A 23,551-nucleotide genomic window follows, 5' to 3' on the forward strand; every position below is an offset into this window, starting at 1 on the left:
AATAATCTGGAGCCCTCCACTACGGTGCGCCTCATTACCTGCGTTGCGTCGGCGCGTTAAACTCTACAATCAATCAACACTTCCAGCACATCGAAATAACATGGGTGTCTGTCTCCCTACGGTGTCTGTTGAACAGTGTTGGGTGCTTTGAAGTGCGGCAGCTGATGGTGCTGGCATTGTTCCGCAGGCAGATGCGCCTCGTCCTGTCGACCAGCGTTTCCACTCCAAAGACACGCAGATTTTGCGCCTGGACAACGACATACTCGAGCAGCTGCCATTCCTCTCAGCCTCAGAGCAGGTGCCTCAGGAGCTGCTAGTGTGAGTGCTGCTGGGCTGGCTCAAGATTTTCTGTCCCAGTGAATGCAGTGCAGGGTTAAAAAAATCTAAAGCCATTGAGGTCGGTTGAACCGCCATTTTATTCTATTGTGGCCCTTTGGGCACAATATGCTCTAGTGTAAGGTCATACTGCATTAATCTGAATAACTTGAAAAATTTTCTTTTTGGGAGTGTAAAATTCTATTTTTGTATGGGATTTAGCACTCAGTTTTATCAAGCCTTTGAACGGTGCATATTTGTCTTAACAAGGGGATTTAGCTGATGCTCAGTTAGTGCAGTCGAACTATGCTGTTCCCCGAAGCACCCTGGCACGCATATGGAATACATTGTGTCTCTCCCTCTCCTCAGTAACCATGGGGCAAAACCATGGTTGTACAGTGGCACCGTCCATTGTCATGACGGATGATGATTCTTCATTACTGTCCCTTCTCCCTTACTCTATGTTTCACTTTACCTAAGTGGTCTTTTGTTGGTAGTGTAAATGCTATACAGTGTCTAAAATCGGCCAGGTAATGCTATGCAATGTGGCCTTTTGCAGCTCTTTGAGCTGCTGCAAAACAGCACGCATGCCTTGTATCGTAAGTTTATCTGACAAAAGCTCCGCTGTTTCTGTGCAGCTATCTGGAGACAGTTTTTGCATCCTGTGCCTGCCTCAACGCTTCGTACCTGAAAGAAGATGACGCCCATTTCAACTGCAGTGAGGCCAATCCTGGTGTGGATTTGGAGGCGGCACGCCATGGCTTTCACTGCATTCAGGATGCTAAGAACACTTCTGTGGGCGAAGTGGTAAGCACACGGGGCCCCTGTTGTGGGCTTTCCTGGTATTTTCGTGGGAGACCCTTCATATATAGGGTGTTCCAACTGTCATGCACCAAGATTTTAAAAAGGAGCGATGGCGCTACTTGAAGGAAACCTAGTGCATAATGTTTCCAGTACAGCGGAGTAGTCGCCAGCAATTTTTTTGTTAATGAGATTTAATTAGGTAATTGTAATAAATTACCTAAATCTACAAGTACTTTCTCTATCATAAATGTGTCAACGAGGCACTTGTAGGTACCCATGAGGGACATCTAACTGCAATATTTTCAGCGACGCACTAATTGCATATTCATTTATTCTAATGGATAAAGGTACCCTGCAAAATATGAAAAATACCACGTGATGGCACTCCCACCCGGATCATAAGGCAGCACCCTCAAACAGGCTTCCTCTGAGTAAACCATAATAATTTAAGGAGAGAAAGAAGAAATTGTGACCGAGTTTGTGCCTTATCTTCCACACACGCCTTGCAAAACTTGCTCTCGCTGCTTCTTCCATGTCATTATCAAGGGGATGCGCTGTCTCTTTGGGCGTGCGACGGGCAGAGCATTTGCTTTCAATCAGCTTATTTGAAGGCGCTGGATTATTATGCAGACAGGAGGGCCGTCGCGTGTTATTATTTATATTTCACAGAGTTTTTTTGTCAGTCAGAAAAAAATGGTTACGCAATTAGTACGTCGCTGAAAGTACATACTGCAGTTAAATGTCCCTCGTAAGTGCCTCGTGGACACTTTAATGATTGGGACAGTACTTCCCGAGTTATAATTAATTACAATTACCTAGTTAGATCTCATTAACTAAAAAATCACTGGCGACTACTCTACTATACTGGAAACATTATGCACTAGGTTTTCTTTGAGTAATGGCGTTGCTTTTTTAAAAATCTTGGTCCATGATAGTTGGGACCATACCTCGGCGAAGTTGGCTCGGTTCACTCAAACTCAGACTCATTGCTGAGCAACACATCTGTGCTCACTCAAACTCAAACTCACAGTGAGCTCAAAACTCAGAACCCACTTGGGTTCAGAACTCAAAATGAACTCAGAACTCACTCTGGCTCAGAACTCAAAATGGACTCACAATTCATATAGGCTTAGGTGAACTCGGCATTCATATGGATTCAGAGTTTGAAAAATTCAAGCAGGTTCACGAAACGTACGGGCGTTAACTTAATTCTCGCATTTCATAATACGTAAAGACGTAATCTTGTAGCTCCGGTGCGGTTGTAAATACCGTAATTACCCCATTCTAACGCGCACCTTTTTTCCGGAAAAATAGGTCGAAAAATCGCATGCGCGTTAGAATCGGATACGAAACCGACACTGCCGAAACAACGGAAATTTCGTCCCGCCCATCGCCATCGCCATCTCAAGATGGCGCCAAAGCTTTTAGCAACGATTTTTCGGACGCAGGAAGCATAGGCGCCCACAGGCTTTTCTATCGGCGTTCGCACAAATCGTCAAATCGTTCCACTTGCGCACTTGACAACAGCAATGGCAGCAGCGGCTCTCACGCGTTCAAAACGAGTGGTCGGCTGAAGCGTGCGCCTCTGGAGAAGTTCGCAGGATGGGCGTGCTAGGCGTGGGCCACGATCCCATCGATCATGGTTGAACGTTCGTTATGAAGTGTGGCATCGCGAATGCGCTTGCCGGCACCAAGGACGAGGTGTTGTGGTCAGCGAAGAGCGACAAGGAGCGATATGAGTGAGATTACTTCGAGAAATAAATCGCCTGTTTCACTCGCATTCGTTTTCTTGCTCACAAAGTTCCGTGCGCGTTACAATCGGAAGTGCAAATTTTTTCGGTTTTTTTGCCAGAAAAATCGGGTGCGCGTTAGAATCGGGGGTGCGTTAGAATCGGGTAATTACGGTAATTTCTGCTGCAGATTTGAAACAGCTTTACTTGCTAGACCATGAGGTCTATCACCGCTTACAAGCAAATTTAAGTATGTATTGGATACCATACTCTTGATATAGGCTGCATATACATGATAAAGAGCATTCAGGCTCGATCGTGCACTGGGACCCAGGAGAAACAAAGAACGTTGAGCAAGGTGACGTGCAGCCTGTTTATTTACATTGAAGCTGTTTATGGTTGGGTCCCGTCCATTCATGTTCTGAACCCCCCCAAAAATTGGCTCCAATCCATGCTGTGAAGGAGGTTGGAAAGCAAAGCTTTAAACGACACCCACAACAATTGCCCATGCGACGTCACTTGAATTCACACGCGTGGCTCTACAAGGAGCGAAACCAGAGATTCTGCCAGCCGTTAACTGGAATTCACGGGGGCGGCATCCCGAACGCAGGAGCGTCGGCCACTTGCCGGGCTAGAGCAGCGGACGACGCTGCCGCTGTAGCTCGGCCGTGCGTCGGCAGAAAACGGCGAGGAGCGTCTTTCGAAGGGTGAGACAGTGGAACATAGCCATTCTGATGTGCTAGCTCGAGGCTACATCACCACACGACACAAGCGCAGACACCGAAACAATCCGGCATGTGAGCTTAGTGATTCCCATTTATACCGATTTGAACTAGTTCCGTAAGTTTGAGAATTGCGAGAATGTTGAGGGAACTTTCACAATCGCTATTTATCAGATCCAGTTGCTCCTTTTGCCTTTTGTAATACTTGTTAAAACACAACCGAATTGGTATTCACCAATTTGGAAAACGGAGTCCCATTCGTGGCAAGCAGTGCGCAAAAGGTAGCATTTCTCTAGTGGCCAGATGTCTGTATGTGGTCTCTACATTTTGTTTTCCCTTCCTGCAAACCAATCCTTAACTTTTCTTTACCGTAGGACCACTTAATTCCGTCAAATCCGGGTTACCGTCAAAAGAGCGGTTAGAAGCGGTCGCTCAAGTGCCCCGCACCACTTCGCAGCCGAAGGCGCCGCCATGTTCCCGCCGCCAGCCTCACCGCGCGTAGCATGCGAGTGGTTCCGTGGCGGCATCAGCGCGGCTGTGGCATGCGCAGTGCGTTTTCGCGAGCAGAAAACGCTCCATGCGGTTCACGCTGTAGACTCGGCTGGCCGCGCGTGCTTACACAACAGCTTGGGTATTCCTGGAGAAAGAGAGAGCCCGTACATCGCCTTCGCTTGCTCGCTCGACAGTCGGGTGCCTTGCCGGCTCATTCGTATCATCCGCTGGGCCACACAGGTCTGTTCGTAACAGCCGAAATTTTGCCCCTTGCAAACAATGCAATTTCGCCAGGACTTCTCAGAAATTCGTATCGTCCCGAAATTCATATCGCCCAGAATTGTATCATCGAGATTCCACTGTACTTGTGGTGTCCGTTCCACCCAGGCTGTGCATTTTTCGTTGGACGCATTCAAAGTGGGTGCTTGTGGAATGGACACAGGCTGTGAATTGTATCCCAGATTAGGTAGGAGTGCCCATCCCACCAGCAAGGCTAGGGCTGAGAGGAGGAGACGTGTCGCAGGTGGGCACCAGCCTGGAGGAGATGGTCAAGGGGCTGGCTTCAGGGGGCCCCTCGGACATCGAAGCCATGCGCGTCCTGCTGCTGCTGCCCCTGTGCCACCTGTTCAAGGACCCTGCCCACTACCTGGAGCCCCTGGTGGGCAAATACTGCCTCTGCGTGTCCCGCCTAGGCACGCGCGCAGCAGACGTCCTCAGTAAGGGTCACGTACATGTCCCTCTGGGTGCTTGGTTGCACAAACTGGGGCAACTTTCTTTCGTTTATTTTTTCTTTTTCACTGCTGTATTATGGAAGCACTGCATGTAGCAGCGAACAAGTTGGGTGCAAAACAGCTGAGATGGAGGCACGAAATGAGGCAACATGGGTACACTGCACAAGGGCAGAACCTGAGTAGTGCGCCACGGGCAGGTATGGAGCGAGAACATTTTTAGGGGGTAAAAGTGTCTCTCGCCACTGGGCTGCGTGTGAGGCATTAGATAGGGGAGACAGATGAAGTTGCAAAGCCTATTGCAAGCTATTCAACTCCCTCATTCTATTCATAGAAGCCCCTTTGAAGAACCTTTTGCTGTGCACTCGCTTCACTGGTGCTTTCGAGCGTACGCACGACACTAGGCACGACACGGCCCGTGCAGTAGTGCAGTCAAGCCAAGCCACCATTTTGTGACGTCATACGAAATGCCACAGAAAATTGGCGAGGATTCAGAGAGGAGGACAGCATTTTCGAATCGATTTTTATAGTGAATAAAGCTGCGTAAACACAGTGAGAGTGGTCGAAACATGGCCCAGAGAATTCAGACTACAATTTGCGCTCATAATCCTGCAATGTTTTGCAAATCACTTCAGTGTCCCTTTAAAGGGGCCAGCAGGCAAAGCACAAGTTTGGTTCATTCAAAAGATTGCCTCATTAGAATCGTACTGACACCACTTTTAATGCACACGTCGCTCAGGTAAGCTATACAATAAGGAAAAAAAGGAATGGCCCTGCGATCCAAGCTCGTTTCCCGCCACAGAACCTATGATTTCATATGCCCAGCTGTGCGATTGGCTGAGGCCGGCAAAAGCAAACGCAAATTAGGCAGGGCTTATAAGCTTGCCGAATGAGCTATTTGCGCTTAAATGTAATGCATATCCATTCTACAGCAGTAGAAATGGTGGGGTAAACAATGAAATTGCTGGAAATCCACGTAAACATAGAAGTACCGATGCGCACTGGTGTTTGTACTGGGTGTACTATGCTTGTTTTAGCTGCACAGCAGTTCGCCACTTTGGAGTTGTCTTACACAACACTGGCCAGTTGGCATAAATGCAGGGGTGAGACAGCTGCGCATATTGCGCCTTTTTGATACAATTCCATTTTCCTGCGCCAAGCTGCTCCAAAAGCATGAAAATTGCGAAAATTGCGCCAAACTGCTCCAAAAGAGCCTGAAAGGCACGGATTTTGATGCTCATGTCAGTTCCGGTGGGGACGAAAGCCTCCCGCATCCCAGTGACCGCTTTTATTGGCGGTCAATTGCAAACACAGAAATGGCAAAAGTAGAAAGACTGAAGAAATGAAGCAAGCGATAGCTTCTAAAATACGATTGGCTTTCTGTCCGGGTTCGCTGAAACGGCCTTCCCGATTAGGCATCGCTGTGGCTACAAACATGGCCGCCGCCTGATCTGCCTGCTACTGCCTACGTCACGCGCTCACTGCGCATCGCCGATATTTTCCCTGGTTTATTTTACGCTATCAGCTGGGTTCCAGTCTCTTCATTCTATCAACTGTGGCCCTGAACAGTGACGTTAACGAGGGGACATGGTTTGAGATTGGTGCGAGATTACGAGAAGTTGCGCGGCTCGTAAAAAAAAGTTTTGAAATGTGGGGCCTACGACTTCGGCGTGGTTTGTCCTTGAGTGCGAAACGCGGTGCGTGCGTCTAAATTCGGGTTCGTGAATTCAACTTTTTGGCTCGTTGTGGTGTTATAAAATGCTGAGGTGTTGCTATGCTTCGAAGCGCGATCGCGAGCCTCGGCCCGGGAGGGAACGGTCGGCACGAAAGTTGCGGGTGGCGCTGCGGCGCCGCGACCTGTCCAGGCAGCTCCCAATAGCTGCAGGACTGCATGGTTGCCATAGCACGCGACTAATAACACTTGATGTATGCAAAGTGAAATTTAATGCCCGGAACTAGGTGGCTAAACAGTAACGCTACTTAAATGATCACCGGGTGGACGTGCGCCCCACGGACTGCAACGGGTAGGCATGCGACCGTTAGCTCGAAGTTGCTCAACTGTTGCCGTGACTACACTCGTTCGTACAACGCAGCCTGGGATTACAAAAATAATAATTTTAGCATTGAAACGGTAAAAAACACGCCACAATTGCAGAGGCCTTAAATTTGATAATGTTAACGGCAGTTTTGTTGTCAGTGTTGCGTACAGCCACAACACAATCTCACCAGTTAGGAAAAAGGTAGTACAGTTAGAACTTTCTGATACTCTTTAAAAATTCTTTCGCGTAAGGCTGTTTCAGTGTACGTGTATTCAAAACTGATTGGAATGTGTACTTGACCCTTCAAATTGCTGAAATTGTGATTTTTTTAAGCTCACAAGACGATGTATTAAATGTCCCTACCTGCTCCAAATCAAGCTGCTTCTGCTCCAAAATCGAAATTTTGCTGCTCCGAAAACTGCTCCCAAATCTCTTTGGGCTGTCTCACCCCTGATAAATGACATTTTCTTACAAGACCCTGTTTGTTGAGCATACCACATGTTTCACGAAACTATTACTTTGTACCATAACAAAAATAAGCCAGGTACAAATACAATCAAAAACAAAGCAACGGCGGACAATGTTTCATGGCTAATTATGGGAATGATGGTAAACAAAGCTGCAGAGCCTAATGATGTACTGGAAGTTCATTTGAATACCCATCCTTGTGACTTCATGGCAGACGTCATGAAAACGCACAATTTGGCGGGAGAATCAAAATTTTAACCGAAATTGATAAATTTCTCAGTGAATATGGCAGCGTTTGCTGCCAGACAAGCGCTGGGGGCACTATAAAACACGAAATCTTTCGAATAGAACAAACTTGCATTTTGCCTGCATGACCCCTTTAAGTGCCCTGGTGTTTACGTTGGTGCCAGTGCTAGTGTCGTCATTACAGCCACCTGGGGCGTCATGTGGAGCCAAGGAAGAATCTGCAGGCGCCACCACCAGATTGCGCTTTGATCATAGGTCTTTGTGTGGCAACCTGAATTGGATCTTGCAGCTATGCCAGCCACTATGTCCATACCTAAAAGCATATATCCTGCACCGGGTCTCGAATCTACCAGTGTTTGCAGTCTGTAGGCCAGTTCTCAAAAAACTCCTGTCAGGCCTGCAGCAGAACCAGGGGAGCCCAGGGCAGGAGAAGAGCACGCACCCAGTGGCCTCTGCAAGCAGAACGCTGACGAATTTCCCACCAGACACCGGCATGTTTTTGCTTCTAGTGCATTTGCTCAAAAAGACCCAGTTTTTGCTACTTAAAGGGAAGGTGAAGCGGTTTTAGAATTAAAAGAAAAGTTGACTAGCAGCAAGTACACATTGAATAGTTCATGTGTACGAAATATTTTCGCAATACATGCAATAGAACGGCGCATTGAGCAAACAAAAGTGGCCCAATGCCCCGCCCCCATCTCGCCGCGCGATGCCGGAAGACCGAAGAGCGCGGACGAAAACCGGCTGAAAAACGTCATACCTGGACTTCCGGCCGGATCGGCCGCCTCGGCCATGCTCTTTTCACCGTGTTTCCTTGTGAATGATACTTGTTGTTGTGGTTGATAGCACTCATTTGTACAATTTTCGTGTTCAAAAAGTATGCACGAACGCCAAACGAGGCATACGTTATCATGCCGTATTCCTAAGCAGAATAATGCAACGCCGGGATGCTTGATAACATACGGAAGCGACAGCCGAGGTGGCTGTGCTTGATGACAGAGAATATACTACACTACGTTAAATACTTTGTAAACCGCTCCAATGCGGTTTTTTTTTTTTTTTTTTCGTGAATGTTCATTTTAGATTCTAGATTTAGGAAGGATGGGGAATACTGCTGTACTTTGGCCGGGGATGTTTCGTTCCATTCCAGAAACCAAGTCACATTTGTTCAGGAAATACTTGTTTCGTTAAACGCGTCGGTTTTCTTTACCTATGGGCTCAGGACAGTGTTCAAAAAACAATTTTTTTGGCGAAACTAAAACAAGGGGCCAATCCTGATAGAAGTTCTCTCCCGGCTAAGAGGTAAACAGTATTCCTACAAAGTAAAAGAACCAAGACAACCAGATTACTTATTTTGCAAGTATACATGTCACGATAAGGTTATGTTTGTCTGGAATTAAAAAAAAACACCACTCCGAACCACCACCGTGCCATAATTTGTGTTGACTGCGGGGGCCTAATTTTTTGCCCAAGATTCCGTGTGGCTTCATATTATAACCTGGCAAGCACTTGTTGTCACTGACCCTCAAGTGTGCTCCAGTGATAGTCGGTGATATATATAATGATGATACTAAAAAAATTAGGAGCGAAGAGTAAATATACGGCCTCTGTCCGACTAGCGCGGTAAATGCTTAAATCTAGAAATGCTGAAACAGGCCAACGATTCATTATCACAAACGTTTGGTGATTGTTACCTAGAGTAACGTAACTACAACGTAACTGCCTTGTCCGACTGGTCTGTTAATTATAACGAGGTGGCCGTAATATTGTAGCAGAATGCGCAACGCACAAGCGAAAATCAATCCCTACTACAGCCCATAATGCTGAGCAGGCACTAGTATGCTGCAGTGTTTTCAGAATAAATGCATGTCAAGCAGTAAGACGCCACTCATCGAAATGCAGCTAGCAATCGCGGAGGCGCCGTAGCGCCGCTGCCGAAATGCCGCGCGCGTGTGGGTCTGTGTACGGGGATGAGTAACGGGGCTGGGGTGGGCGACAACGAACAAAGGAAATGTGGAAGCAGAGTCTGCTTGTTGGTTTATGCGTGTACCGGCAAGATGTGTCTCGCATATACGTTTACAGCGCATGAATGCTATTTTTTCGCGCAGTGCACGTACGTGCTTTTCGCTGGTAGATTGTTTGTTTATAAAACGCCCATTATTCTTCGGCATAAATGGTTTTGTGTATAATAAGAAACAGTTAAGGCAGTACCTAATATTAACATAAGGTATAAAATCCCCCTATACTGGTTGCCTAATTCAAAAATATTTTGATGGAACCCACTAGTCGACGTCACAGTCACTGCTTTGGGGTTCTCTGTCGGGTAAATAAAATTTAAGCTCCAAACCAACAGCACGGGAAATTATAAAACAAACTTCCAGTCATGTGCGAAAATTAAACTGCAAGCTAAATTGCCGCAAAGGCAACCGTGCGATCGTTCGCAATGCTTCCGACAACCCGCGCGGCCGAAGGGTGTCCTCCTTTGACGTCATGGCGGGCGCAACCAATCAGGGGCGTCAAAAGACGAAAAGCGCGCGTCTTTCAAACGGGGCCGCGCTTTTTGCAAGATAAATGCTATTTGGACTTATGTACGATAAATTTCAATGTGATATTCGGAATCAGCGCGCAAGAAACTATATAACTGTTAATCTAACTCAAATTTTTTGGAAAGCGCTTCAGCTTCCCTTTAAAGGTGTTGTGCCACCAAATTTGTTGCTTGTGCATTCTTTGTTGCAAACGTTTTATATTTCTTTAGAAAGCATGATACATGCACTCACAGGCACATATACTGAGTAAAAAATTTATTATCGCACGATTCATGTAAACAGGATTCGGTTTCGGTTTCTGGGCGCCGATTCAAGCAGTGACGTCACAGTGTTGCGAGGACGCTCTGCCACGTGTGTCTACCATGCGGCGCTGCGGTATGCTGCGACTTTACTGCGGCGTCTGCTCCCGCACACACGTGCTTCACCACGGAAGTAAACACGCCGACTCGTCATGTCAAGCCGCGACAGCTGAGACACGGACTCTTTGTCTGCATCCTCGGATGCAGACAAATGAAAACCATGGATGTGCAAATCATGGAAATGCAACTGGATATGCAAACCATGCCCCTTAAAAAAACGCTAAAAAAAGAAAAGAAAAAAAAAAGTTTCCCCCGCTGCGAATTGAACCCGCAACGTTGACCCGAGCGGGCGCGACGCTCGAGACCACTGCGCCACCGGACAAATAGCGTCTCATTGCGAAATAGCCGGTGTAATAGATGGAAACCCATCCTTCGAGTCGTACGTCGGTGTTTACTAGCTAGTTTACAGAATTCCTGACTGGTAAACTGAAATTTCTTAAATAGCGCTTGTGCATCAAGGTTCTGCGAAGCCCCCGCAATAGCTTGTCGCCATCAACTCTGCTCCTTCGCGAAAGCGCTCGCAAAAATAAGTGTGCCCGGCTGCCACTGCGATTTTGCACTGTAGGGATAGTGCTTGCCGTACTTTGATTTTACGTTTTACGTTAAAAACCCTGGCCAATATTGATCTCTTATTACCCAAATTACCCTACGTAACTCTTCGTCTGCACAAAACTGACCTTATATTTTCTACAGGCGAGCCGATCGCACACGCATATGCCTGCAGTTTGCAGCTCCAGGGTAGCGGCTTTGCCGAAGAGCACGGCCGAAGCGTCGAATGCCTAATACGGATTGCATTAGCGCTAGTGTTGAGTTGTATGAGCTTCATGGACTTTACTGAGTTTATTACACTCCAGAAACTAACAAAATAGAGCCGCATTCATTGCGGCACGAATGTTGTCGGTGCGCAGTGTTCGCTTCTCGGTCGATTCCTGGCGTCGAGTTGCGCGGCCAGTCGGGCAACCGGTTTTGTTGGCGTCTTCGGTCGGCGAGTCAGTCACACTACGGGGACTTTCCATCGGCCGACGTGTTTGTGTCGCCGTCGGCGTAGTGTGACCACGCGGTCTGGCAATTCAGCAGTTGGGCGATGGTTTGTCGACTCGTCGGCGTCGCTGTCGCGTTGTCGTCGCCGTCGTGTCGGCCTAGTGTGTCTGATACGACTACTACTACTACTGGGTGATTCGGGTGAAAAGGAAAGGAAGTGCACTGGGGATATGTCTGATGCGACCAAAGAAACTGTGGTAACTGGAGTTCACGTTGACGTCGCTCGAGTCGCTAACGTGGTGTGACGTCACAAACTTTATTATGCTGGCAATTCACTGACGTCATGGTTAGTGGCGCTAGCGATGGGTCCCGATTTCCAGAAGAGCTTTGCTACGCAACCTCGATGATGCATCGATCGAGTCCCTAACCCGTTACTTTAACGAATGCTGGCGTTCGGGCAAGCTCCCCAGACAGTGGAAAACGGCAAGAACGATTTTGATCCCGAAACCGGGCAAACCACCGGATATTGGCAACCTGCGTCCCATCTCGCTCACGTCCTACGTGGGCAAGGTGCTGGAGCTAGTGGTAGCCACACGTTGGCAGGAATACTTGGAGAAGGATGGCCTCTATCCAGACACGATGATCGGCTTCAGGCACAGACTCAGCACACAAGACGCCATGTTACAACTTGTGGGCTTACTGGGTCTGGCTACGGGACAACAAACGACCCCGGCTAGCCTTGTTAGAGACGTTGAGCGACGATGTCAGCTCGACGCCCGGAAATGACCCATCCAAAATGCCCCAGAGAGGTACGCGGCATCCACAAGGGAGACGCCGCGACGGGTTCGACTCACCGACACAGGCGACGACAGGCTCCAAGGGGCCGGGACGAACCTGGGGGTTTATTGGCCCAGTTGTACGGTGCATAATAACGCCAAGGCCGGGTTAAGAACTACACTGTACCGACGCGCGTCCGGTCAGGGCCAAACAGCGCCCGACCGGCCGGCGCGGCGGGGAGGAGACGAGCCAGCCGGGGGCATGGAGCGCCCCGGTATCCGACTCCCTTCCCCTGGACGTGGGCGGCGAGGGTGCGATACGAGCCGCGACCCCTCGCGTTCCCTATCCCCTATCCTCCATCTCCTCTCTGTGTCCCTGGAGCCAGAGAGGCATCCAGAGAGCTCACGAGAGAGCCGACCGAGACCCGAGAGCCGAGAGAGAGACATCCGAAACGGGCGCGTCCGGTTTTAAGGCGCGGAGGAGAGGAGGCAGGTTCCCGGGCGAGGAGGAGCGACAGCGGCGGCAGGGCAGTTGGAGCCCGTCGGCGCGTCGGCCCGCGAGGTGACGTCACGGCGGCGCGGGAGATCGCGCTCGCTCGAAGGTCGCGCTCGCGGGAGGAGAAAACGGGGTCAAGCGAATCCCCACATCCCCCCCTCCTCAAGACCGAGCCCGATCTGGCCAGACCGGGCCGGGCTTCACCCAAAAACGCACACGGACAGAAAAGGTGGGGGGGCGCTTACACTTTATTCGTCGTTGGGTCCTCCGGGGGCGAGGACGACTTCGTCGAGTTCGGCCGCGGCCGAAGCGGGCGTTGCGAACACCCGCGCCGCGATGGCCGCGGCGAAAGCCTGGCTTGACGCCAGGGCCTCGACGATGGCCGCGACCTGCGCCGGAGGAAGGCCAAGGGCGGGCTGTCCAGGAGGAGGCACCAGGGGGCCAGGCGGGCCCAGGGCGACTAGAGGAGCTTGGCCTTCCGGAACGCTGGTGTCCATAGGCGTGGGGCCGACGAGGGACGGGGTCGCGGGCAGGGTGCGCCCCCGGAACACCGGCGGCAGCTCGTCCTCCGCCACGCCGACCGCGCCTCTCTTCTGGTACCTCCACTTCGTCGTTGATGAATACAGGGCCGGCTCGTCAGTAGGCCCCGCGTGGTGCACCCACGTGGCCACCGTGCGCCTGCTTGGCTGCGGCGGCGGCGGCACGGCCGGGCGACCGAGCCCAGAGAGCAGAGAGAGAGACATCCGAAACGGGCGCGTCCGGTTTTAAGGCGCGGAGGAGAGGAGGCAGGTTCCCGGGCGAGGAGGAGCGACAGCGGCGGCAGGGCAGTTGGAGCCCGTCGGCGCGTCGGCCCGCGAGGTGACGTCACGGCGGCGCGGGAGATCGCGCTCGCTCGAAGGTCGCGCTCGCGGGAGGAGAAAACGGGGTCAAGCGAATCCCCACAAACTCAAACAAGAAATCATCGACAATAAGACACAAGACAGCAAAGTAATTCTGGGGCTTGATTTACAAAGCGCATTCGATAAAATCAAACACTCAGCCATATTAGCACAAGCATCAAGACTTAACATGGGGGTAATGAGCTACAATTATATCAAGGACTTCTTGACCAACCGCACGGTGGAACTGCACGCCGGAGACCTCAAGCTTCCCGAACGCAAGCTCGGCAGCATGGGTACACCGCAGGGTTCGGTCATCTCGCCATTGCTCTTCAACCTCGTCATGATCGGGGTAGCGAGGGCATTGGCGGGGACCGGCGTCCGGCACACAATCTACGCCAACGACATTACCCTGTGGGCGGCCGGTGGCACCGACGCCAGCATCGAGCAACAGCTGCAAGCGGCGGTTACCACCATTGAGCAGCACCTTGAAGGCACCGGCCTAGTTTGCTCGCCCGCCAAATCCGAGCTGTTCGTCCTCACACCGCTTTGACCGGGGCGGAAACGCGCTCCCCCTAGGGAGTGCGATCACATGAAGATCGTGACAGCATCAGGGCAACGCATCCCCGAGGTTTCCAAGATCAGGGTCCTGGGTCTCCTGCTCAACAAGAGCGGCCGCAACGACGAGACCATTACCAAGCTTACCACCAAGGCAATGGACGCAATCCGGCTCATACACCGAGTCTCGACGCGACGGGCGGGCATGCGTGAAGACAGTCTCGTGCGCCTTGTCCAGACGTTCGGGATCAGTCACATCGCATACGTTGCGCCCTACCTCAACTGGCACGTCACCAACAGGACCAAGATCAACACGCTGATCAGACGGGCTTATAAGACGGCGCTGGGCTTAACGGAGACCACAAGTACGGCTCGGCTCCTGCAACTCGGTGTCCATAACACCGTAGAGGAAATATCCGAGGCGCAGCTCACCGCGCAAATGGAGCGCCTCTCTACCACCAAGACGGGCCGCAGTATCCTGGCATCCCTAGGTCACAACCCCCGAGCTCCCAGGCGGCAACCGTGTGAGATCAGCGAGGAGGCGCAGGCCCACATCCGCGTGGACCCCATCCCGAAAAACATGCACCCTGCGTATAACCAAGAACGGCGGCAGGCGCGGGCCAAGGCCCTCACCGAGCAACACGCCCAAGACCCCCACGCCCGATACGTAGACGCATCGGAATACCAACAGGAAGGCTTTGCGGCAGTGGTCGTTGCGGCGGCTACCGGCACCAAAACGACGGCAGCGAGCGTGCGGTGCAGAGACGCCACAGATGCCGAGGAGGTTGCCATCGCTCTGGCGATCTCCGAGACCGAGTGTCGCACCGTGCTCAGCGACTCGAGGAACGCCGTGTGCAACTTTGCAAAGGGGCGAGCGAGTGTGCTCGCCGGCGGCTGCCATCATCGCCAAGCTCAAGTTCCAAGACCAAGGCAGCACCATCCGTATCAAATGGTTCCCCGCTCACGCGGGCGAGTGTGCATCTTCACCGAACCACAACGAGACGGCCCATTCGGCGGCGCGAGCGCTTACCCTCCGCTCCCCCGAGAGTGACCGTTCCGTGTGGTGGTTCGAAACCAAGGACCGAATGGCCAGTTATGGTGAAGTGACTAAGTGTTATCGCCTAGCTTGACGGACAATGCCGCCTCCCCACCCGACACTCAGTCGGTAGGAGGGCGTCATCCTAAGGCAGCTACAGACCGGGTCCCTCCCCGCCCCGGCAGTTCTACACGTGCTTCACCCAGAACTCTATCCGAGTAATGTGTGCAGTGTTTGCTCAGTGGTTCCGGCGGACCAATGGCACATCATGTGGGACTGTGCCAGGTTCCCGAACGAAGCTACCTCCAGGACATACCCGCCCGAACTTCAAAGTGCAGTGCAGTGTACAGACAAGGACACTCAACTATGGGCCGTCCAGCAGGCCCGGGGTGCGCTCGAAAAGCACAAGCCTCACGACCCGCCACAAACGGGCCAAACTGTGGCATTGCAGAGTAGGGCATAACCCCGGTCGACGCTTGGCCTACGTCACGACGCTTTAAACCGTCGGTTGCCGGCATTTAATAAAGTTACTCCTATCCTATCCTTAGGTACTCTTTAGAAGCGAATTAAAATATATATTAAGCGCTTGCTGTACCCGGCACTTCGTGTTGAGGGTCCTTGCATACAGAGAAAGCCTACAGCAGGCTTTTTACAGACTTAAAATTTGGTGGCACAACACCTTTAACAGTTATTACTTCATGGCATAGAGGTACATTTTTCATATTATGAGAAGGAGAAGGGGAACACGCGTATTGGGCAGGATACAATCTGAGAACACCGGGGCATATCGCGGTCTCAAAAAGGCACTCCTGTTGTCTTAATGCCTGAGCTCACATTTTCATTCTGCTGCCAGTCTCTGCCTTGGTTGTAAACGTACTTGGGACACAAGCGCAGTGTTCAGCATTTGCCACTCTAGGTATGGTCTGGTCGTTCACGCCATTAGGGAGGAAAACAAAATGGCAGTGCACACTGCGAAATTACATTCGGTCTCAATTCATCTATAGCCAGTCCTGCACACCTCATGTGCCAGAATACATAGTACCTCTGCCACGTAACACTGTTCCTCACCTTCCTCTTCTCAAAGCATTATGCTAAGCACTTGGCAAAGATAGTGATGTCGGCAGAGGTGTAGGCTAACTGAGGTGTTTGGGTCGTGACCAGACTCCTCGGTGCACTCCTACAAGGAGCATAGAATGTTGCCTCCCTTGCACCAGAGTGTATCATTTATTCCTTATCAATATCATGCAGCAAGCTGCAAATGTCCGCCTCTTCCCCTTGGTACTTTTTTTCCCCCTTTCTGATTGCAAGTCCAAGCTCCAAGCTTTGTTTATTCAAATACAGCCATTGTAAATACAGCCAATTGTCTGATTATAGCAATTGAAATAATTAAAAGTGCAGTGTGTACAGCCCAAGAGACGTTTTTTACAAACCTTGTTGCCAGAAAAGTTACTTTCAGCATGTATTTTAGTGGAGTTACCAGAGCGCGCCGTAGGGTGTAGGGTGTGCTGGTGCTCCATTTATTATTCCAGAGTTCCCTAGGGTACTCCGTGTATTAAAGGAGCCATGAAGACCAAATACAAGTTGGGTTTATTAGAAAGACTGCTTAGTCCCTATAACAATGATACCAATATCATCGCAATCTTCGAACAAATAACGGAGATATTCAAGAAAACGTGTGAAGCAGTCGCGACCCCCTAGCCAATTTCCCGCAACTTTTATATGACGTCACGGAACCTTGTTTGTGCGATTTGCCGCCGCCTAACTGACCTGTCGCGACGACACATGACTGGACGTCTGTAATGGGGCCTCTAGTTCCATTTGACCGCATCACTTGAATGCTAACGTGCAGTTAACGCACTGAAAATTGTGTTTTATTGTTGGCCCGTATGACGTCATTCTTGCTCATAACACGTCACTGTGGCGCAAAATTTGAAAGTTTTTAAATACTTCTTGCTTTTTTTCGTTAAGAAAACATCTTTTGTGGCTGTAATGGAGCTGAGTGAGATACTGAATACCAGTTCTTTCAAATTAAACGAAGTTGTATTTTCTCTTCATGGCTCCTTTAAGTAGTGAACATGCTTAGCAAATATAGTGTCACATAACAACAGGGATATACACTGTGCTTCTTTGCAAGCTATTTAAGCAGCGCTTTTTTTTTTGTTGTTATTCAGAGGAAGAGCGGTAGGCTTAATTAAATGTGCGAGTGATTTCTTCAGGATTTCCCTTCCCAGAAAGCGTACAAGCATTTCTTTTTTCCCAGATAAATGGTGGTCTCTCTTGACTGAAGCTCAATTTGAAGACCTACTAACGGTGAGCACCCTGCCTGATCAGTTTGGTACTACGTAGTGCTATTATTTGCACTTTTGGGGGAATATATAGGTCAGTGATTTCGTCCACACACACATGCCTGCACATGCACATGCTCATAGTTTGTTACATCAAAGAACAATCAGGGTCCCGGTCAGGCTTCTAAATGAAGCTGATCTAGCATTACACTTGCATTTGTTCAGTTATGGGTGCACACTGTCCAGTCATTATAAGAGTGGCTATCGTATCAAGCAGGGGTCGGCAACCTGCGGCCTGCGGGGAAGCATTATGCGGCCCCCAGCACGATGTCAGATCCCCCCTCTCCTTGTCACTTCCTATCTACCTTAAAGCTGACGGGGCAATTGTCGCCTCAAATGGGGTTAGACAGGAACAAAGCAACATCTCTTCCAGTTGGCATTTCCCTCCATCTTCACACTTAGCCAGATAACGTCTTCTCTTCCCTTCTTTGCACCCGTCAAATAAAAGCTCCCCCCCACCCCGATTTGCTTCGTGCAACCCGGCCCTCCACCTCGACAGGTTGCCGACCACTGGTATAAAGTAACAGTCAGCAGTGCAGCACTTGGGGCGCCTGTTCGTTTGATCATGTGTCCATGAGCATTTTTCATGTGTTGCATGTACACAGGACCTCATTGAGCATTAAAACTGGAGCAGCTGTTGAGCTTGGTAGCATTACCTAGTATAGTTTGAGTTGTTTTTTAGAGCAAAGCTTTCTATGCCTCACTGATGTCGTGCCAGGATGCACTGCAGGAAAGCCAACTTTACAGAATGGGTTTCACAAAATGATGATGATGTTAGTAAAGGCACGTCAAGCGCCTAAAAAAAAAAGATGCTTCCCGTGGTCGGAATTGAACCTGGGTTCCTCGAATTATGAAGCCGATGTAGGTATATCCGATTGCACCATTCTGACACAGTCGAAGCAGCTTCGCGTTTTAATCGCTTAAGAAAGGGGATTTGATTATTATTATTTTTTTTTTCCTCTCTCTTTCAGATATTTAAGGAGTGTGTGGTCTTTGTTCTGTCCCGTCTAATGCCGGTACGTATATTTGATTGGCTCAAGATGTTTCTGATAAATTACAAGTCATCCTGTTTTTTAGGGGAGAAAAAGCTGCATCATAGCTGCACCTTTCTGGCGCAGCTATGACGCAGCTTTACGTGTGGATAGTTTTTGCCAAGTGTGTTCTGGCTTTTGCGTGAGGAACAAATGTTCGTTCTCAGCCATGGTGCAGTTCAAAGTACCTGAATTCACATGATTTTATTAAGCTCCTGAGCTTATCCCAAAATAATATAGCGTAATGTGGCCGCAGTACCTCAGATGCCAGGGGCTAAATTTGAATGTAGGTCTCCAGTATGCCAATATAACACTTTTCTTTTTATTTTGTGCAATTCAATTCAGTACGTGTATCACGTAGTGGCCATTCAAAGCTGTGAATATTTTTTCGATACCTTTAAGCAGACTGCTTTTTACCAAGCTCATTTCTATTCACAGGTATCCTATTTGGCACTTCCTGCTTTGAGTTTTCTAAAAAAAAAAAAAGACCAGTAATGATACCAATCGGGGTCAGTTTTTTTGGTGGTCCAAGTGCAAAATTATCACGTGTAGAAACCTGAAAACCATTACAGTCTAGCACACGGAGTAAGATAAACAGGAGCGCCAACTTCGCTCTCTCCAACGGGCCCTTAATGTCCCTCCCTAAGGAGCACAATGTAGATGGCGCTACGAATGGCGCAGCGGTCCCCGTGCTTCGGAGCTGCTCAGTTCGCGGGGCGCGACAGCAAGGCGCATTCCGGCTGAATTTGTCATCTGCTTCGGAGGCGATTCGTTTGGTGCAGCTTCGCATCCGTTGTGGGCCTGATTAACTGGTTCGACAGCACCTCCTGGGTAACCAGTACGCGACGGAATTAAATTGTAGTACGGCGAAGATACTTTAAGGATTTGTTTGCAGACCGGGAATACGAAATGTAGAGACCACATTCAGACATCTGGCCGCTAGAGAAACGCTTCCTTTTTCGCACTTCGGGCCACGAATGGCACTACGTCACTACATTCTGTAAATTGACGAATGGGAATTCTGTTGTGTGCTACGTGTATTACAAAAGCCAACAGAAGCCAACTAGTTCTAACAAATAGCGATTTTAAAAGTGCCCTCCACCTTCTCACCACTTGTAAACTAAACTTGCTGGCTCAAAATTGGAATGAATGCTACACAGGGAGTTCACATGCCGAATTATTTCAGTATCTCTGCTTGTATCACGCAGGGGTGTAGCCCCAAGCTTTTTTTGTTCTTTTTTTTTGGATCTGCATACGACAGCACGCATTGATTATGCGTACTGCTAGTACTGCATACCACGCTACTGTATAGCGCACAGCGCTCCAGATAACTACATCCACACAGTTGAAAGCAGCTTGCTCCCTGGTGCAGAGCGCACGTAAAACGTGGAGTGTTGCTTGAAAAATGATGATTTGGGCTAGGTGCTTCTGAAGGCAAGACTGAGTTTCAAATCAACTTAACGATTTGAACTGCATGAACACCTGCTTCTTTCATCAATTCAGGCTAGTTGTGAGTAGTGCCAAAACAACCACACCAGGGGCACGCGGGGGACGATTCGAGAAATGTTTCCGTATCACAACTCTGCTTAGTACCAATATATGTTCCACACTTCTTCGACACATCACTTGCTTTCTCCCCCTACCTCTGAGTACTTGCTGAGTACTTTTCTGAGTACTTTCTGAGTACTTGCGACCCCTAAACTGGTTGTGCAGCTATTAATTACGACACGTAGATACGACATGCAGGGGTCGATGCCGCCATTAATAAGACAGATAATAAGACAGGTGTATATTCAGCGCATGTTACAAATTTAATTTAATTTATTTTAATTTATTTCAAATTAGATGTAATTTTAGAAAACATGCAAGCACTTCTTATGACGCAATATAGGTCATTATCTGGCTTCGCTCTTTATTTTAGAACAACTTTATTTTCACAAACCAGGTCATCAGAACACTTTGTTCAGCAATGCATCTGGCGGTATGCACTGGCGGCATCGACAAGATTACACGACCGCACAGTGACAGTGAACATCGGGCTGTAAGTTACGACGCGGGTTGAAGCAAAGATAGCGTTCAAAATTCTTTGCTCATGTAATGACGCTGACAGCACCTTTCCATATTCATGGCAAGGTGGCAGCCGTAAATTTCTTGGGTGGAACTGTATGCATCATTGCCGCACGCCTATGTCGACTGCGGATGTATACATTGCGTGTGTGCAGAAGAAGCATAAATCGTTAAGCGCGCGGCAGGGTAGCGGGTGACCAAAAAAGAGCGATTTTTGTGCTGTATTGCTTAACCGTAAGCCGAATCAGGCTGAGTGCATGTTGCAGTGTGCGATATCACTTTGGCTCATTTCTTGTGTGGTTCTTCCGAAATTGTCGTTGTACAATTTCATCTTAGATCTCCTCGGTTATAACGATATTCTTCAGTCCGCCTTGATTATTCCAGACTAAACGTTCCCTGTTAGAGGGTAAGCAGTCGTCACATACATGGCGGTGTGCGATTACCTCGCCGCTCATTGCGGCCGCACACCGTGATTTAGATTCCGCGCGCGTGTCGTGATTGCGCGCAGAGTTTGACATTTTAGAAGACAGATGTCACGGCGAAGGGAAAGAATATGCTCCGAAGAGTGAGGAAAGGGAGAGCAATGTACAAAGGCACAACGACGAGAGGGGCGCGAAAGAGGAAGAGAGCTAAGTGAAAGCTGGGCGCCTGGTTGCGGGGGACATTATTGTCCCTCGCAAATGATTTTTTCTTGGCCACAGTCGCCACTCCTCCTTATCTTACTCCGTGGTCTAGCTCGCATAATGAACGCATTGGGAGATGGAAATCAGTTCGTTATATCCATTTTTCACTATAGATGGACATTAAAATAAAGGCAAGATAAAAATGATTATGAAGGCGCTGCCTACGTACGGATGTTGTACCGTCGTTACCCAACTTTTGTGCACCCCTGATCATAACTATCTCGGCATTTTTTGTGCAGGAATGAAACGTATATCCTCAGATTCAATATAAAATCACTTTTGCCATTGTACACGTATTGTAGAGCTCTTGCTGGGACATACCACCTCGTTCACCCCGCCATCTATTGCGACTCCTTTTCTCCATTTGTCAGGAGAGCATTCGCGTGGCAAATCAATGAATACAATTTCCTTGAGGCTGCGGCAAAAAATCATCAACAGAAAGGAGCAGGGCAGGTATGGAGATAGCGAGATTGTGAGCCGACCGCACCTAGGTCGCTTAATGAAAGAACGCTAGTTTTTTTTTATTCTACGTACCACAATGGGGGGCGCGGCCTCAGAGAAACGGCAAATTTTCTTTTCACTGTTGATGTGCCGATGCTCGGTGAGGGACACGCAAACGCTGGAAGAGCGGCAAGTGCCATGAACAGGGAGGGACTACAGAACTAGAACCAGCAGTGAACGAACTCTATGATTAGTCGGCGGCATTGCTCCATGGAGAAACGCTGAGAGCGTGTCTTGCTGTGGAGCATCCCGCTTCTCCGCACTGCGAGCTGAGACTGACTCACTTTTCTCCGTTCTATGCGCCCACTCGAGGCGTGGTCTGCGCGCTGTGGGTCAGCAGCTCTGTTTTAATTTCTGTTTATTTTAGCTTTGTCTGACTTTAATAGCCGTTTTGCACAGAATTTGACGCATTTCTGGCGAGTTTTATTTGTTATATTCGTGTTGGCCCTTCAAAATTTTTCGTTAAAGTGGACTGAAATTGCCTTGCAAGTATACAGATGGGGACGGGAAATAAAGATTTGTTTGTTATAGCCAGGATTTTGTTAAAACCGGGTTTACTATAAGTGGCTGTTGTGTATTGCAATAGTTTACAGGGACACAACAGCGTTTATTTGACGTCAATGTTCATACCACCTTATATGGCAATAAGTTTTAATAAGGAAGTACAGCAAAACCTCGTTAAAGGGAAATCATTTTAACGAAAATTGCTTCCCTAACTGAACATCATCATCAAAAGTGATTTTTTTCAGAATTGGACTTTTCAGCGAAAACTACTCTTGTTGAGCGAAATTCCTGATAAGTAGAGCATATCATACTGGTGCCATCAAGTTTCGTGTAACAAGGTTGCACTGTATCTTGATTAAAAGGTGCGGTGCACAAGTATTTCGTGGCCTTTGGTTTTCTGCACCTGAGGATAAGAGCAGACAGTGGGGTCACTTGGGGTCATCACCTATTGAAGCAGGCAAAAATCCTTCTCATGGCTCTTGTGCAGTGAAACAAACTTCACAAGTATCATAACGTAAAAGTGGTAATCATTGTGCTTGTTCACTTCGTGTGCCGTTTCTTAGTCTTAAAAACACATCTGCCAAGTGTACTGATATACCACAAATCACTCAAGTGGCATGATGAGTCTCACAGCTCACTGCACTCAACTTCAGTAGGGTTCCATACTCACAGCAGCAGCTGGATTAGCTTGCCATGTGTAGGCAGAGAGTTGAAGTAGTAATCTTAAGTTCTACAAGTAATAATCAGCTGCTTGCACTGTGTCATGTTAGTAGCTTGTTTTTCATGCCATGATATCTGGATTTCACCTCCCTTCTGACTGGGGGCAATATTTGTCTCCTCTACTTTTTTTAAGAGCAACTTACCAGATTAAATTTGTGAGATAACATCTGAGTTTTGTAGTTCAACTATTGAAGTAAAGCTACAGACCTCCACTGAATACTGATATAAAGGTTTGCATATGTTGGCCTTCACAGTGCAGCTATTGATAACGGTTCAATAAATTCACAAATTCACGAGTCTTGTTTGGTTGTGCTCATTGTGAGACTTTGACCACGGGGAACTGCCTTACTTTTGGCTAAATTGTTGGAGCAGTCTGGCGTAGGCTCTTCATATTTCCTCAACAACTCAGTATACTAGTTGTACAAGTTATATTAAGCTGAGTAAGTTATAGTAGTACACTCAAAGAGAAAAAAACACAAAAGTGACTTTTTTGCATGTCTGCTAATGTGCTACTCGCCTGGGAGTAGCC

The 23,551-nt window shown here is 48.7% G+C and overlaps 1 protein-coding gene across 3 annotated transcripts in view; it reads left to right on the forward strand.

Moving 5' to 3' along the window:
• The window catches only part of Herc4 (HECT and RLD domain containing E3 ubiquitin ligase 4), a 127,456-nt gene that overhangs the window by 65,232 nt on the left and 38,673 nt on the right, over nucleotides 1–23,551 (forward strand). For all 3 annotated transcript variants that reach the window (XM_077680945.1, XM_077680948.1, XM_077680953.1), the window contains 5 exons: nucleotides 188–318; nucleotides 954–1,122; nucleotides 4,587–4,779; nucleotides 17,432–17,481; nucleotides 18,488–18,532. In XM_077680945.1, the coding sequence (XP_077537071.1) occupies nucleotides 188–318; nucleotides 954–1,122; nucleotides 4,587–4,779; nucleotides 17,432–17,481; nucleotides 18,488–18,532 (588 nt within the window). The remainder of the gene's footprint in view (nucleotides 1–187; nucleotides 319–953; nucleotides 1,123–4,586; nucleotides 4,780–17,431; nucleotides 17,482–18,487; nucleotides 18,533–23,551) is intronic.

The sequence above is a fragment of the Haemaphysalis longicornis genome, unplaced genomic scaffold (assembly GCF_048455015.1).
Source record: "Haemaphysalis longicornis isolate Haplotype H1 unplaced genomic scaffold, Haemaphysalis longicornis Haplotype H1 scaffold_1, whole genome shotgun sequence".
In the NCBI taxonomy this organism is placed as follows: Eukaryota; Metazoa; Arthropoda; class Arachnida; order Ixodida; family Ixodidae; genus Haemaphysalis; species Haemaphysalis longicornis.